Below are 16,902 nucleotides of genomic sequence, written 5' to 3'. Positions count from 1 at the left end.
AGCTGATTCACTTTGTTGTACAGTAGAAATGAACACAACATTGTAAAGCAATTATACTCCAATAAAGATCTGAAGAAAAAAAAGTAAATGGGACGGAGACGTCATGTGTGATCAATAAAGCCTAAAATATTTACTAGCTTACCTTTTATAGGAAATGTTTGCTAATTCCTGGTCTAGAGGTTAAAATGAGACTATATAACTTATAGGGACGCTGTTTTCAACTTGATATAAGAAAAGTTTCTGATAGAGCCATTTAATAATGGCAAGGCTATATAACAAAAAAAAAGTGAGCATTATGTCACAGCAAAATGTCAGGCAAAGTTCTCTAATAGAATAGTTTCAGCATTGGGTTGGAGATTGTGCTACATGGCTTCTAAAGTATCTTCTAATTAAAGTTTTATAACACTAGCTACTCATTTACTGTAGATAAATTAGAACATTTTAATTATTAGATCAGATCCTGGGATCTGTTGGCCAGAGGAAATTACATCATTGCTTTTTTGTTATGCTTGAATCTAGTCATTGTAGGGTGTATCTCACCAATGGCAAACACCGTGATGGTGGCTTGTGCCAGAACAGTTAGCTATCTCGAAAAAGAGTGAGCAGTTGTCCAAATGTGAGGAAATGACAGGGGTAAAGATTTCTGTTATGAAGGTTTGAGACTGAGTCTGTAAGCCAGAGCCAAAGAGGAACCATACCAATTAGTCCTCGGTGATAAAGGTTATCATTATTTTTCAGTTTCTCATTTTTAATTAATCCATTCAGTAAATAAATAATTGTATTTTTAGTACCTACTAATTGTAGCAGGTACTTTACTGGGCACTGATGATACAGCTGTGAATAAAGCAGACATGAAGTCAGTAATCCAGGTGGGAAGTAGACACACCAAAGATTAAAACAAGAGTGTGACAGTTATGATAGGGAAGGTATGCAGCATTATTATAAGCGTTCTGAAGTCAAGAAACTATACTGTAGCAACAGTATTACATTCATATCGAGAGAACAATACAGTTTTAGCAAAACTTCACCCATCTAGTTAAATTAATGTGAAATAGAATGCTGTTGGTTTTCTAGTTTTGTTCTGTTAATATTTAATTTTTTGTTTTGTAGTTGTATAAATACTATAAGGAATAAGGAGTTTAAATAGTTATACATATTTAAGGACATTATAATAAAACTTATTTAAGGTGGCATTTAGGAATTCACAAGAATTTTTTTTCCTTTAAGTTAGCAGTTCTCAAACCTTTTGGTCACAGAATTTCCTTGACACACTTTAAAATTGCTGAGAGATTTTGTTGATGTGGATTATTGATATTTTCCCATATTAGAAATGATTAAAACTGAGAAATTTAAAAAATATTTACCGACTCATTAAATAGTAACAACTCCATTGCATATTAACATAAATTACCTAGGTTTTTAGAAAAGTGACTATTTTCCAAACCAAAACTATTTAGAAGACTAGCGTTGTTTTACTTAAAAAAAAAAATCTGTAATGTCTGACTTAATAGAAGACAGGTAGATTCTGATATCTGCTTCTGCATTCAGTATGTTGCTTTATTATATGTGATATAGCTTCTGGAAAATTCCACTGTGTCCTTATGAGAGAATGAGGGTGAATAAAGCAAATGATATGTTAATATTATTTTAAATATAATTTTGACTCCAGGCATCTTCTGAGAGTGTCTTAGGAGTTCCTGGGAGCCTGTGAACCACACTTTGATGTAAGATGGGAAGAAACACTCATAATGGTTAGGAGCACTTGTTAAAAAGTTTTGATTCAGAGTGCACTGTGGCACTTAAGCTATTTGAATGTGGACAAATTACTTAATATTTTTTAAGACTTATAATCATGTTTCCTCATCTATAAGACGGGTATAATAATACCTATACTAAAAGGTTGTTATAAGGATTAAATAAAATATTGTATGTTAAGTGCCTGGATCTTGTCAGGCTATTAATAAATGATATTTGCTACTGCTGCTGTTATATTATCATACTAATGCTTGTAGAAACTTCCAGATGGCAGCATATTTAGGTTCTGCAAAATATTGTATAAGCTAAACAATTAAGTTTCAGCATTCCCAACATCTTTATATTTGAAACTTTGCAGTCATACAAGACAATTTTGCTTCTCCTGATTTGCCTTTGCTGACATGTTTGACAAAAGATCAAGTGTTTGAACCTGATTCCTTACTTCACCAAAGTGAACTAGAGTTTGCACCTCTGAGGTAGGATGATTTATTTTTCTATCTGCATGTAACCTTTCTACTCTTTCTTTTCTTGTTCTAAGTTGTTACTAATATTAGTGACTTCAGGTGACACTTTGGGGTGGGATTTAGATAATCTGAGCACACATTCTGAAGGTAACAGGGCCCCAAGTTAAGACATGTTACACATTAATTTGGCATAGTAACAGTGTGTAAAAATGAGCCAGGGGACTGTAGTTTCTTTAAAAATAATTTCTAACATATTCTAACATATATTTTATATTTTAATTTAGAAGGCACACTTGATTTTCTTCCTTATAAATCTCCCCTTTTGCTGCTCATCAGTCCACATCCATTCTGTAAAAAGTGTTCATTTCATGGTCACTAGCTTGTTTGGCACTCATTTTTGTCAGCCAATATTGAACGAACCTAGTTATCTCTCCTTACTTTGTAGGAGATGCAAACATGAACTAACATGATTTTTCTAATAGACACATCCAAATTAACAGTTATTCCAAATTAATGCCCTTTAGTTGTAATGAGAGACAGGTCTTTAATTCTCTAAAGCATGTTTGGAATTATCCAAGAATATGTTTTCTTCTTTTAGAAATAAAAAAGATACCTTAAATTAAAAACTATAAATGTTTATAGAGTAAAAACCTCTGCCCTGTGCTATGTATTACTTTAAAATTACTTTTATGAAAGTGTTCTATACACAATAATCAACCAGTAATTAGGTTACTGTTTTGTTTGGGGGAGTAGATCACTTAAGTGGTTTTCAAGATCATAACAAATGACTAGTAGAAGAATTAATGCAGGTTAAATGAATATTAAATTATGGTAGGTGATAAATTACACATTTTAAATAGTAAAGTTTGAAATTTTCATTTACAGAATCACTTTTTGGGGCAAAAGGAAAAATATCTGGGTCATGGGATGATAGTTTTTGTAAATCTTCTGTTTACAAAAAATTTGCTTTGTTCAGTCATTAGCCACCCTAAAAGAACTTGAAATTAGGACTTTGTTTTTCAGTATACTTTTCAAATAACCTCGATTTCAGTGATATGTCAGTTTTGTATTTTTTCATGTTAGTATTTTAAAAAATAAATGTTTTTAATGTGTTATTTATTTTTAACTGTGTATTTTCAGGGGAGTTCCTGGTAAGTCTGAAGACACTGAATGGTTTTCTCGACCGTCGGAAGCTAGTGAAGCTTTATTCCAGGCAGCCTCAGAAGTAGCTTCAGACTTAGTTAACAGTTGCTTTAGTGTATCTCAGCACCCACTCATAGGCAGTACAGCTATTGAGTCTCAGCGCTCTTTGTTAACTCCTGAACAAGGGACTAAAGAAGAGACTGTCTCATCTGATACACTTGATGATCTGAAAACCTCCAAAGACTCTGATAGTTATGATGCTCTTTACTCATATATGTCGTGGAAGACACGAGAAGTTATACAGGAGCCAGAAACCAATGTAGCTGATGAGGATCAAGTTTCTTTTTCAACTGCATCTGATACAAGCGATGAATACATAATTCCTAAAGGAAATGACAATTTTGATGCTTCTAGTTCTTATGTGCAGTATGGAAAACAGGGAACTTTACAACAGTCAGGAAAATATCTAATCAGTAAGGACCATGATTCTTATTCTGATTCATCTGACACAATTGATAAAAATGAAATTCCTAAAGGAAGTGACAATTTTAGTGTCCCTTTTCCAAATATGCCCTGGAGCAAGCAGGGAGCTTCACACCATCCAGAAATATGTCTAGTCAGTAAGGACTGTGTTTCTTTTACACGTAAAGTTGCTCCTCATTTTAATAGTAAAATGCCACATTCTTTTTTGCATTGTTTGTTGGAAAGAGGAGGAATAGAGGTTCCCTTGACATCTGATAGTCATTATTTTGAGAATATTTATTTAAGGGCTCCTGCTGAGAATGAGATGAATCAAAAGATGGATTCTTTGGGGGGTTATAAAAGAAATGAAGAGGATCTGGGGAAAGAATTATCTCAATGTTTTGAACTAAAGGAGAATAGATATACTGTAGTACTTTCAGAGGTGCGTCCCAGATCTTTGGAAATACAATATATTGAGAATGTTGTAGTTCCTGATAATTCTGTAGAAGTTTCAGAAGCACATATACTCTCCAGGGGGCATGATACCTCTAAGATGGATGTTTCTGGTGGTCCTCTTCAGACTCTTAAATCCAACTTGGATGAGACATCAGAACAACTGTGTTTTCAAGAAGAAAGAAACCAAAAGGCAACTTCTGCTTTTGGTGGGAGAAATGTTGATGCTACTGAAAATGTAGCCTTTCAGGCAGTTATTGCTTCTATTGAACCTTCTGAGAAAGAGAGTACAGTAAATGAAATCCACACTGACATCAATAAATCTTTAACAAATGATAGCCAAGAAAGTGAATCAAAAAATCCAGATCTTTCCTTATTAAATTATGATGAAAACTTTTTCTTTGATAAACTTAACCATCCAATCTATCAGTCTACTCCTGGGGTGTTTGAATCAGCAGCTTCAAAAACATTGTTGTGTAAAAAAGATGATGGTGATAGCTCCCTGTACTGGCACCCTAGTTTAAAATCACTCCCCAGTGCTCCTCGGGAAATAGTCATTAAGCCACTTTCTCTTAGTCCAGAGCTTAAGTCATCTTCTTCTTTATGTGAAAAATCTCTCAGACAGGCTATTGGTCTTGGCAAAACACAGTCCGCTTTATTTCAGTATGAAATAGACAATGAACCATTTCTTCCCATTGGGAAGATACAGTCTGTTTCTGCTCTTGACCTTACAGAGAAGTTAGGATCTTCAAACATTATTTATCCAATGAAAGTATGGACTTCAGATTCTTTGGTTTTACAAGATTTAGAGCAGCACACCTTTGAAGAAGTTGCAGATTCCTCAAACTGTATTTTGGGTAAGAACGTAAACTCTAGTAACATCATTGAAGGTCCATCTGCAGCTGTAGGAAGCAGCTTTTCAGCAAACTTGGTGGCATGTGATGCAAAGTCGCAAGGTGCTTTACCAGTGATCAGTGATGCATCATTAATTACAGTTGGCCAAAAGACATTGCTGAAAGCTGATATAGGCCAAGGTGAAATTCCTCGGCCTATAGGACCCAAGTCCAGTTTTACTATACATACAATTATGCAAAATGACTCCTATTTTGTAGAGGGCCTGCAGGGGAAGTCTGAATCTGACATCTGTTCTCTGGGTGATGATACTGAATGCTGTAGCCTAGATGAAAATGCTGTTGTCTGCAGTAAAAGAGTTGCTGAACTACAAAGAGAGGTGAGACAATAAAATGATTGTTGGGGAGAGACATGTATTTTCTAGCATTGTTTCAAGAAATGGTATTGTTATTTGTTTTTACTTTTATTCTTTACTGTTTCCCAGATACGTGACCAAGGTGATTTGACTGGTGAGTGCATTGAGCTAGCAGGTTTAGAAAATATGCTTGATGATCTAGAGATTTGTGACAGCTCCCTGCACTGGCAATCTGCTGTACAGCTACCATCTAAGGAAGAGGGCAGTTTCGAGGAGCCTGTAAGTTTTTCTATTTGATATTTTTTATGCGATAGGGAAAGAAATATTTTAGTTGAAAAATGTGAATGAAAGTAAAGGGCCATTTATATCCTGTAATACTAAATTGTGATGTATAGCTTGGTTTTCATCTGATACCCAGGAATATGCTGCATTAATTTGTTAGTGGTTGGCATAAAAGAAATATTTGTGTTTTGTAGACCATGAGACTTAGTTCTGTGCTGTTTTGGAAAAAGCCATTCTTTGGAGTGCCCAGGCCTTTCATCTTGAGCATCTTAACTCTTCCAAATTGTGCCAGCAAGAACCTTTGGGATGGTGTTAAGATTAGACTCATTCATGGAGATATTCACTTGTGCTTTTTCCCCCCTCTAGCCTTGAAATAGGCCCTGACATATTCAAGTATTTCTGTTTAGAAACTGCTGAAAGATTTTAACTTCAGAGGTATCTTGAAGTAAAAATTTTCTTTTGTACAAGGCTTCATTTGTCTGGATCCTTGGATCTTTTGGCTTTAATCTTTCTCTGATCCCATTGCCCATCCGATTTTGTCTGATCCTGTCAGCTCCAACCTGGGTCTCACTTCCTGATAATATATCCTTACATTCTGTTAGTTATTGAAGACAGTTAGGTCATGTATGTGGTGTACTTAATGTTACTTTCCTTTTCCTATTTTCCCATGTATAAGATTAGTATGTCATTGGAAAGCTGCTAGTTTGAGTTGCAATTATATTTTGACTTTTAGATTCAGGTAGTTGAAGAGAGAAGATGAACAAGATATTGTGATGAACTTTTCCTTTTATTTACAATTTATTGAATTTATTTAAAGTTTTTAATATAGAGAACTGTTAGGGTAGTTTTATTTTCTTCAACATTCTAGACATTGTTTAATTCTAATTTTCAGTTTAATAACAGTGGAGATGAAAATGATAGCTAACACGCTGTGCTCAAATACTATGCTAAGAGATTTACTTATTTACTTCAATTCATTTAGTCCTTTGGTCAGTTCTATCAGGTAGGATTGTTGGGGATTATTATCATCCCTGTTTTACAATTGATATTTAGAGGGTTTAGGAACTTGCTTATGATCATTTAGGAAGTAGGGAAACTAGTATTTGAAACCAGCCTTGTCTGTATACTTAACCACTATACCATAAACTGCCTCCCTGTTTTTTCTTCAGTGAAACCAAGATTTTGCATTATTTTAGCAAGAATGAAGGTCAAAGTTAGTTTTAATAAGAATGAGAAACAAAATATCAATTTTAAACTTAGAGGTTTTTTTTTTTCTTCCAGTTTTATTGAGGTATAATTGATACACAACACAGTGTAAGTTTAAGGGATACAGTACATCATGTACTTATGTGCATCATGAAATGATTACCACAATAAATTTAGTGAACATCCATCATCTCATATAGACACAAAATTAAAGAGAGAGAAAAAAATTTTTTTCCTCGTGATGAGAACTCTTTGGATTTACTCTTTTAACAACTTTCATATATAACATACAGCAATGTTAATTATATTTAAACTTAGAGTTTCTAATTTTTTTGAGAGTGCTGCTTTTGTAACTTATGTCAGCTTGTCATGTAGATAAAATATATTTAAAGGCGTGAAGATACATATTCAGTTAATAGTGGTGTGCTGAGATTAACTCTGACACAATTCCAAATTTTATTTTCTCTTAACTATAGCTTTAAGTATATTTTTTTAGTCCAGGAAGGATGCTGTTCTCTATATTGTCTTTCACTCTTAGCTCTCTTCTGTGGTCTGGGAAGTATGTAATGCTAATATTAGGGAAGCAATGGGCCAGACATGGTGATAATCTTCCTGCATGGCTCAGCTTGCTCTCAGGGGGGTTGCCCGCTCTGGTTTCTTCCTTATTCTCATCTGTGTCTCAGAAGAGTCATTCATACTTGTTTGCCTCACTGTGTTTCCTGTCCATCATTCTCTAAATGATTATTTGGGTATCCATTTATGTGTGATGTAGGTCAGGGCTAAAAAGGGAGAGTGGAAAATTGGAGTCAAACCCTGTTCAGTTACTTTGTTAGCCTTGTGCCTTGGGCAGATGATTTTGGAAGATCACTCTCCTTCCTTGTCTACACAAAGAAATAGGAACAGTAATAATCAACTTCAAACATTGTTACATTAAATGGGGTGAGGTGTGTAGCACTTACATAGTTCCTGGCTGTTAGTGCCCTTTACTGAAACTAGACCATTAGACTCTTACCAGGGGTTTCCTATTCGTTATTCTGTTCTCTCTCTCCTTGTTCCTGGCAGCAGCATATTACATTCTTTTAGCCTCTATAATAAAATGCTGTTTTAGTATCCCTTATTTTGACCATGTAACTCAAATATTATTTAAGGTTGATTCCTTAGATTTCTTTCCTTTTTGTTTTGTTGGTCCCCCTTCCATTCCAAAGAGTTTGTTTCCTCGCAAGGTTTTGAATGCTTTTCTTTGGGTGGATGGTTATCACCTCTATTTTTAGACCCTAATATTTCTCCTAGGTAAACCCATGTGCTATCTTGTGTGAAATTTTCTTGTGAGTATTCCTATCACCTCAAATTCATCTTGCCTAGATCAGAATAACTCATCCTTTTCCTAAAATCAGAGTGACTTGTAGATTTTCTCAGTTCTTACAGAGCTGTGAGCACTTCTTAGATTCTTCACTGTATTTGATTCTATCTTCATTATGGATAAAAACTAGAAGATAAACAATCTTGATTTTTTTCCTCCTGACTCCTCTAATTTTTAGTGATAAACACTATTGATTTCTTAAATAAATACATCTCATCTTTTTCATTCTGCATTTTCTTTTTTATTATCTACTCTAATAATATGTATATATTGAAGCTTTGAAATGTTATTGAAGTCAAGATTGGAATAGAAGTTTTTTCCCTACGTTTGGAAGCTTTAGGGGAAAACTGCTATTAAACAGTGTGTGCGTGCACACACACAGGTATTTATCTATCATATACGTGATATGTACACTTGACCCTTGAACAATGTGGGAATTAGGGGCACTGACCCTCTGCTAAGTTGAAAATCTGCAGTTGGCCCCCTGTATCCCTGATTCCACCATATCGATAGTTATTCCACACCTGCAGATTCTGCCAGTCTTGGATCATGTGTAGTACTGTAGTATTTACTATTGAAAAAAGGTCCGTGTAGAAGAAGGCCAGTGCAGTTCAAACCCATGCTGTTCAAAGGTCAACTGTATGTTAATGAGCTGCATGTCTCCTTCAGCTGTAGGACAATTGAAAACTAAGAACTTTGTGGTATGTTTAGAGCAGGATTTCTCTATGTTATTGGTTTGGGGTTGGATAATTCTTTGTTGTGGGGGGTTGTTCTGTTCATTTGAAGATGTTTAGCAACATCTCTGGCCTCTACTCACTCGATGTCGGTAGCATTACCCCCACTAAAGTTATGGCAGTGAAAAATGTCTCCAGGCATTGCCACATGTTCCTTGGTGGGGGGAGATAGGGGAGTGCAAAATCTTCCCCAGTTGAGAACCATAAGTCTAGAGAAACTATATGGGCAAGTAGAAATAGAATTATTTATTTCCACATTCTGCCACGTGCTTAAGAATGTTTGTTACTACACAGCAAAAAAACTGTCATAAAACAGGGTAGAAAAATTCATGTTTATTGTATATTTTTAGACTCCCTCCTGAGAGGGCAGCACTGGAATAACTTTTTAGGAAAATAAACCCAAAAGTTGTTTTTTATCTTTATATTAGAGTATGTGAGTATATTCATATATGAGTATATGAGAGTATGCTGTGAATTTGGTGAAAAGTTGTGTTGTATGTTTATGTACCAACATGACTAATGTACCAACATGACTAATGATTCTTTTTTTTAAGATTTTTTTTTTCATGTGGACCATTTTTAAAGTCTTTATTGAATTTGTTACAATATTGCTTCTGTTTTATGTTCTGGTTTTTTGGCTGCAAGGCATGTGGGATCTTAGCTCCCTGATCAGGGATGGAACCCGCACCCCCTGCATTGGAGGCGAAGTCTTAACCGCTGGTCCGCCAGGGAAGTCCCCTCTAATTTCTTTTTTAGCAAGGACTTGCTGAAATGTCATGAAACTTCAGGAACTTCTTTTTCAACATTTAACCTTTACTTCCCCAGTTTATATTTCCCCCTACTTTTGTTTCAAGAAATTTGAGAATATACGTTTTGTGGTAACTGATCACAGATACAGTTCTTTGGTGCTTTTCTTTTTCTTCTAAACATTTGTGGATTTCTTCAAAATATTTCTGTTCTCTCTTTCCGCCTTTCCTCTTTCCTTTCCCTAACATACCTCTCCTTCCTTAAAAATAAAAAAAGTCCTTGAGCTTGTTAAGAATATTATCATAGTTCAAATCCTGCAATGATCATACTATTGTAAGTAGCAAACTTCTGAGTAATAGAACACTTCTAGGTCTCCTATCTGTAATATTCTATACAGGTTGACTTCCAAACCGTCAAATAATTTGTAGAGCCTTCTTGGAATTAACCAAACAAGACAGGACCTATAGATGAATTCAGAAGAGTTGAGAATATGATCTTAAGGAACTGGTATAACTGCTTAGCATTCATTTTTCACCAAATTTAGGTTTATCTTTTAGTAGATGAAGTCTAAAATTAATCTTATTTTCTTCATTTTTTAATCTCTTTTCATAGGTATGTCCTTCTAATATGGATATTAATCAGTCTTTTTCATCTGTATTGCCTCCATTTGTTCCTCATGAGCCAACTAGAGGGTTGGAGTATCACTCTTCAGATCTCAGAATGTTGAGGGTATCTCCTGACACTGGGCCAAGCACTCTCAAATATTCAGTAGGTATGTAGAGAAGGAGATATTAAGTGTCCTTATGACTAGCTTGTTAAAAAATATCTTGCTGTGCCTAACTAATTTTTTACTTTTGAACTCCTGCAATAATGTTACCTTTGCATTAGGTGTATTTCTAAATCCTCAGATCTTTTACTAGATGAACCATTTGATTTTTCATTGCATTCTTCATGACTGTTTAGAACTGAATTACATGGAGGAGTCTGACATAGTCAGTTTGTTTCTATATTACTTTCTGTGACTTGAAGGGAAAAGGGAATTAAATGAGCATAAGAACAGATATAAGTTTATAGAGAGGAGACAGAGATTAGTTTTGAGGTAGAAAGCAAGATTGCCTGAACATTTTCATGTAAGTGAAATCATACAGTTTGAGATCTTTTGTGGTTGGCTTCTTTTACTGAGTACGTTTTCAAAATTTATCCATGTTATAGCATATATCAGTACTCGTTCCTTTTTATTGCCAAATAATAGTCCATAGTATGTATATGTCACATTTTGTTTACCTGTTCATCAGTTGATGGATATTTGGGTTGTTTCCACTTTTTGATTGTTATGAATAATGCTGCTATGAACATTCAGGTACAGGTTTTTGTGTATTTGTTTATCTTTATTTCTCTGGTGTATGTCTAGGAGTGGAAATTTCTAGTTCATGGTAACAGTGTTTAACATTTTGAATAACTGCTAAACTGTTTTCCAAAGAATGTGCATCGTATTACATTCCTATCAGCATTATGAGGGTTCCAATTTCTCCACATCCTCAACACCACTTGTTTTTCTGTCTTTTTGATCGTAGCCATCCTGGTGGGTGTGAAGTGGTATCTTGTGATTTTGGTTTACGTTTCCCTAATGGCTAATGATGTAGAGCATCTTTTGTTTTACTGGGCGGTTGTATATCTTCTTTGGAGAAATGTCTGTTAAGAGCCTCACTCACTTTTTAATTGGATTATTAATCTTTTATTATTGAATTGTAAGAGGTCTTTATATATTCTGGGTACAAGTCTCTTATTAGATATATTATTTGCAAAAATTTTCTCCCGATCTGTGGGTTATCTGTTCACTTACTCGATGGTATTGACCTCAGCACAAAATTTTTATTTTTGATGAAGTCTATTTTACCTGTTTTTCTTCTTTTTTAAAGTTTAATATTTTAACTAGTGGTAAAATACTGATAAAATTTCGTCCTAGCCATTTTTATGTGTACAGTTCATTGCCATTAAATACATTCATATTATCACCACCATTCATTCACAAAACTCTGTCTTGTAAAACTGGAACTCTGTATCTATTAAACGGTAACTCCGCATTCCCTCCTACCCTAGTATCTATTGAACAGTAACTCCCCATTCCCTCCTACTCTAGTCAACCATGGTTCTACTTTTTGTCTCTATGAATTTTGGCTACTCTAGGTACCTCATGTAAGCGTTTGTCTTTTTATGACTGGTTTACTTCACTTAGAATCACGTCTTTAAGCTTTATCCATGTTGTAGCAGGTGTCAGATTCCATTGAATCTGTAGATTCATTTTGGGACTATAGCCATTTTAATAATACATATTTTGATCTTTGAACATGGGATGTCTTTCCATTTATTTAGGTCTTCTTCATTTCTTTCAACAAAGTTTTGTAGTTTTCGGTGTACAATTCTTGCACATCTTTGTTAAATTAATTCCAAATATTAAAATCTTTTTGATGTTATTATAACAGGAAATATTTTCTTAATTTCATTTTTGGAATATTCACTGCTAGTGTTTAGAAATACAGTTTAATTTTGTATATTCATCTTGTAGCTGGCAACCTTGCTGAACTGCTTGTTTATTATTTCTAGTGATTCTTTGTGTGGTTTTCTTATAATTTTTATATACATGACAATGTCATCTGCAAATAGAGACAGTCTTCTTCCTTTCTAGTACACATGCTTTTTGTATATTTCATTTCCCCACTTGCCTTGACTGGAACCTTCAGTACAGTGTTGCAAAGAAGTTGGGAAGAGCAGACATCCATGTGTTGTGCTGGTCTTTGTGGGACTGTATCAAGCCTTTTTTTTTTTTTTTTAATATTTATTTATTTGGCTGCATCAGGTCTTAGTTGTGGCGTGTGGGATCTTCATTGCAGCATGCAGGATCTTTCATTATGCTGTGTGGGCTTCTCTCTTGTTGTGGCACACAAGCTTCTCTCTGTTGTGGGAACGCAGGCTCAGTAGTTGTGGTGCGCTGGCTCAGTAGTTGCCGCGCACGAGTGGCATGTGGGATCTTAGTCCCCCAACCAGGGATCAAACGTGCATCCCCTGCCTTGGAAGGTGGATTCTTAACCACTGGACCACCAGGGAAGTCCTCAAGTCTTTCATCATGTTAGCTGAGGGGTTTTTGTTGATGCTATCAGGTTGAGGAAGTTCCCTTTTATCTGTCGTTTTTAGAATGTATTTATTATGTAAGGGTGTTAGGTTTTGTCAAATGCTTTTCCTGTATTTTTTTTTATGATGGTTGTATTGTTTTTGTTCTTTATTTTAATATTATGGTGCTTTATTAGTTTTCATATGTTGAACCAACTTTGCATCCTTGGTTACATATGCTACTTGGTTGTGGTGTATAATCCTTTGTGTATGTTGTGTGGATTCATTTTACCAGTAATTTTTTGAAGAATTTTGTGATTATATTCCTAATAGATAACGGTGTGTAGATTTCTTGTCTTTTTTTTTCTTTTCTGTTGAGTTTTGGTACAAAAGTACACTAGTGTCATAAGTTGTGTTGGGAATAATATGAGTTTCTTTCTCTTTTTCTGAGTCATAAATTTTGTCACTTTCATTGATCTTCTCAAAGAAATTTTGATTTCTCCTTTTTCTAATCTGTATTTTCTCTACTTCTTAAATCTCTATCTCCATTTTAGTTTTTATCGTTTCCTTTCTTCCATGTGCTTTAGTTTTAGTTTGTGCTTTTTACTGTTTCTTATGGTGAAAGGTTAGGTTATTGATTTGAGATTTTTCTTTTTAATGTCAGTATTTACATTGATAGATTTCAAACACTACTTTAGCTGCATGCCCTAAAGTGTTTGGGTTTGTTGTGGTTTTGTTTTAATTCATCTAAACTATTTCCCAATATACTTTGTAGGATTTTAGTTCTTTTAAATTTTATTGAGGCATGTTTTATGTGCTACCATAAGTGTATCCTGTAGAATGTATGGTTTGCACTTGAGAAGAATGTGCATTCTGCTGTTGTTAGGTGGTGTGTTCTATACATGTCTCTTAGTTCTAGTGGGTTTATAGTGTTCAGATCTTCTGTATCCTAGTTGATCTGCTAGTTTTCTCCATTTTTGAAAGTAGGGTATTGAAGCATCCAACTATTATTGTTTGTCCATTTCTCTCTTTTCTGTTGGAATTGCTTCATATATTTTGAGACTTTGATATTATGTCATTTATGCTTGTAATTGTTATATATTCCTGATGAATTGACCTCTTTGTTGTTGTACATTATCCCTCTTTAATTCTAGCAACATTTTTTGTTTGTTTGTTTTAAAGTCTACTTTGTCTTGTATGTGTAGACATTCCAGTTCTTACGGTTGCTGTTTGAATGTCATAACTTTTTTCATTCCTTTACTTTAAACCTACTTATATTTTTGAGGCTGAAGTGTATCTCTTGTAAATAGCTTATAGTTGTATCTTTTTTATTTCTTAATTCTGGACTGACAGTCTTGCCTTTTGATGTGATTGTTTAATCTATTCACATTTAATGTAATTATTGATAAGGCTGAATTTACATTTGGTGGTTTACGTTTTGTTTTCCATGTGTCTCATATCTTTTTTGTTCTTCTGTTCCTCCTTTACTGCTTTTTATTGCATTAACTGAATATTTTCCAGTATTTTAATTTCTTTAATAATTTTATAGCTAATTTTTAAAGTTATATATTAGTTGTTGCTCTAGGGCTTACAAAATTTATCTTAACTTTAAAATTTTTTTATTTTTTAATTAATTAATTAATGTATTTATTTATGGCTGCGATGGGTCTTTGTTGCTGCGCACGGGCTTTCTCTAGTTGCAGCGAGCAGGGGCTACTCTGTTGCAGTGCTTGAGCTTCTTATTGTGGTGGCTTCTCTTGTTGTGGAGCGTGGGTTGAAGGTGCTGGGCTTCAGTAGTTGTGGCACACGGGCTCAGTAGTTGTGGCACACGGGCTTAGCTGCTTCGTGGCATGTGGGATCTTCCTGGATCAGGGCTTGAACCTGTGTCCCCTGCATTGGCAGGTGGATTCTTAACCACTGCGCCACGAGGGAAGTCCCCAAATTTATCTTAACTTACCAGAATATACTCTCAGTTTATACTAACTAAATTCTAGTGTGATACAGAGATGTTTATTCTATATAGATCTATTCCCTCTTCTTTGTGTTTGCTATTATTGTAATACATAATACACCTAAATGTTACAAACCCGAGTACCTTGTTACATTGTCATAATTATTTATATAATTTTATGTATTTTAAAGAAGCTCAGAGAAGTATCGAGAGCAAATATTTATGTTTGTAGAGCTTGTTACATTAATATTTGAATTTATCATTTCTTATTTTCTTTATTCGTTCCTATGGATTTGTTATCATCCAGTGTCATTTCCTTCCTATATTCTAACTTCGCTCTCATGTAGCTTCTTTTGATTATTGTTGAATATGTTACATCTCTGTATGTTATAGCCCCAATAATACAATTATATATGTGTTGTTTTATGTAAACTTGCTTTTAAAACCTGTTAAGGGAAGGAAGAAAAATATGCAGGTGTCCTGTCTTTTTGTAATTACTTAACATAATTATCTTTACTAGCACTATTTGTTTTGTTATGTAAATTCCCATTACTGTTCGGTGTCACTTGCTTTCAGCCTGAAGAACTTCCTTTAGTATTTCTTGTAAGATGGGCCTGCTACCAACAAATTCTCTCAGTTTTTGTATATCTGGGAATGTTTTTATTTTATCTTTTTGAAAGACAGTTTTGCTGGGTTTTGAATTCTTGGTTTACAGTTTTTTCTTTCAGCACTTTGAATGTGTCCTTCCACTGTATACTGCCTTTATTGTTTCTGATGAGAAATCAGCTACTATTCTTATTAGTGTTCCATTGTATGTGATTTGTTTCTTCTTGCTGCTTTCAGGATATTCTCTTTACCTTTCAACATTTTGATTATGATATGTTGGTGTGGATCTCTCTGTTTATCCTGCATTGAGTTCACTGGGATTCTCAGATGCGTAGGATAATATTTTTCATCAAATTTGGGAGCTTTTCGACTATTATTTTTTTCTGCTTTTTTCTTCCTCAGATATCCCCCATTATATGTATGTCAGTACACTTAATCTTGTCTAATAACTCTCTGAGCCTTTGTTCACTTTTATTTATTCTTTTTTTGTTGCCCTTCTTGCATGGTCTCTTGTCATCATATTCACTGATTCTTTTGTCTGTCCCTGTTTACTGTTGAGCCTCTAGGAAATTTTTCATTTCAGTTGTACTCTTCAATCTTACAACTTCCATTTGGCTTTTTTGTAAGTTCTATTCGCTTATTTTCTATTTGATGAGACACTGCCATTACCTTCAGTTTTTTAAGCATGATTTCCTTTTCTTCTTTGAATATATTTATAATAACTGCTTTGAAGTCTTTGCTGGCTAAATCCAATGTGTGGGTCCCCTTAAAGGCAGTTTCTATTGCTTGCTTGTTTTTTTCCTGTGAATGGGTCACTTTTCTTTTTCTTTGCATGTCTCAGAATTTTTTGTTATAAACCAGACATTTTTTTAAAATTTAATTTTATTTTTTGCTGCATTGGGTCTTTTTTTTTTTTAAGCTCTTTATTGGAATATGATTGCTTTGCACTCTTGTACCAGCTTATGAGGTACACCAAAGTGAATGAGCTGTATCTATACACATATCCCCATATCCCCTCCCTCCCGTGACTCTCCCCCACCCTTCCCATCCCGGTCCTCCAAGGCATCACCCATCATCAAGTTGATCTCCCCTTGCTATACAGCATCTTCCCACTAGCTATTTTACAGTTGGTAGTGTATATATGTCTATGCTACTCTCTCACTTTGTCCCAGCTTCCCCTTCGCCCCCCGCCCCCCCAACCCTGTGTCCTCCAGTCCATTCTCTACATCTGCATCCTTATTCTTGCCCTGTCACTGGGTTCATCAGTACCTTTTTTTTTTTTTTTTTAAGATTCTGTATATGAGTTAGCATACAATATTTGTTTTTCTCTTTCTGGCTTACTTCACTCTGTATGACAGACTCTAGGTCTATCCACCTCATTATAGATAGCTCCATTTCATTCCTTTTTATAGCTGAATAATATT

At 34.6% G+C, this 16,902-nt stretch overlaps 1 protein-coding gene across 6 annotated transcripts in view; it reads left to right on the top strand.

Annotated features, from left to right (window-relative positions):
• ALMS1 (ALMS1 centrosome and basal body associated protein) overlaps positions 1–16,902 on the top strand; it is a 186,152-nt gene that overhangs the window by 25,042 nt on the left and 144,208 nt on the right. For all 6 annotated transcript variants that reach the window (XM_057740852.1, XM_057740857.1, XM_057740853.1 and 3 more), the window contains exons 4-7: positions 2,114–2,231; positions 3,360–5,508; positions 5,614–5,763; positions 10,426–10,585. In XM_057740852.1, coding sequence (XP_057596835.1) covers positions 2,114–2,231; positions 3,360–5,508; positions 5,614–5,763; positions 10,426–10,585 — 2,577 coding nt within the window. The remainder of the gene's footprint in view (positions 1–2,113; positions 2,232–3,359; positions 5,509–5,613; positions 5,764–10,425; positions 10,586–16,902) is intronic.

The sequence above is a fragment of the Hippopotamus amphibius genome, chromosome 7, assembly GCF_030028045.1.
Source record: "Hippopotamus amphibius kiboko isolate mHipAmp2 chromosome 7, mHipAmp2.hap2, whole genome shotgun sequence".
NCBI lineage: Eukaryota > Metazoa > Chordata > Mammalia > Artiodactyla > Hippopotamidae > Hippopotamus > Hippopotamus amphibius.
The sequence above is the reverse complement of the archived record's forward strand: the minus strand, read 5'-3'. Positions and strand labels throughout refer to the sequence as shown.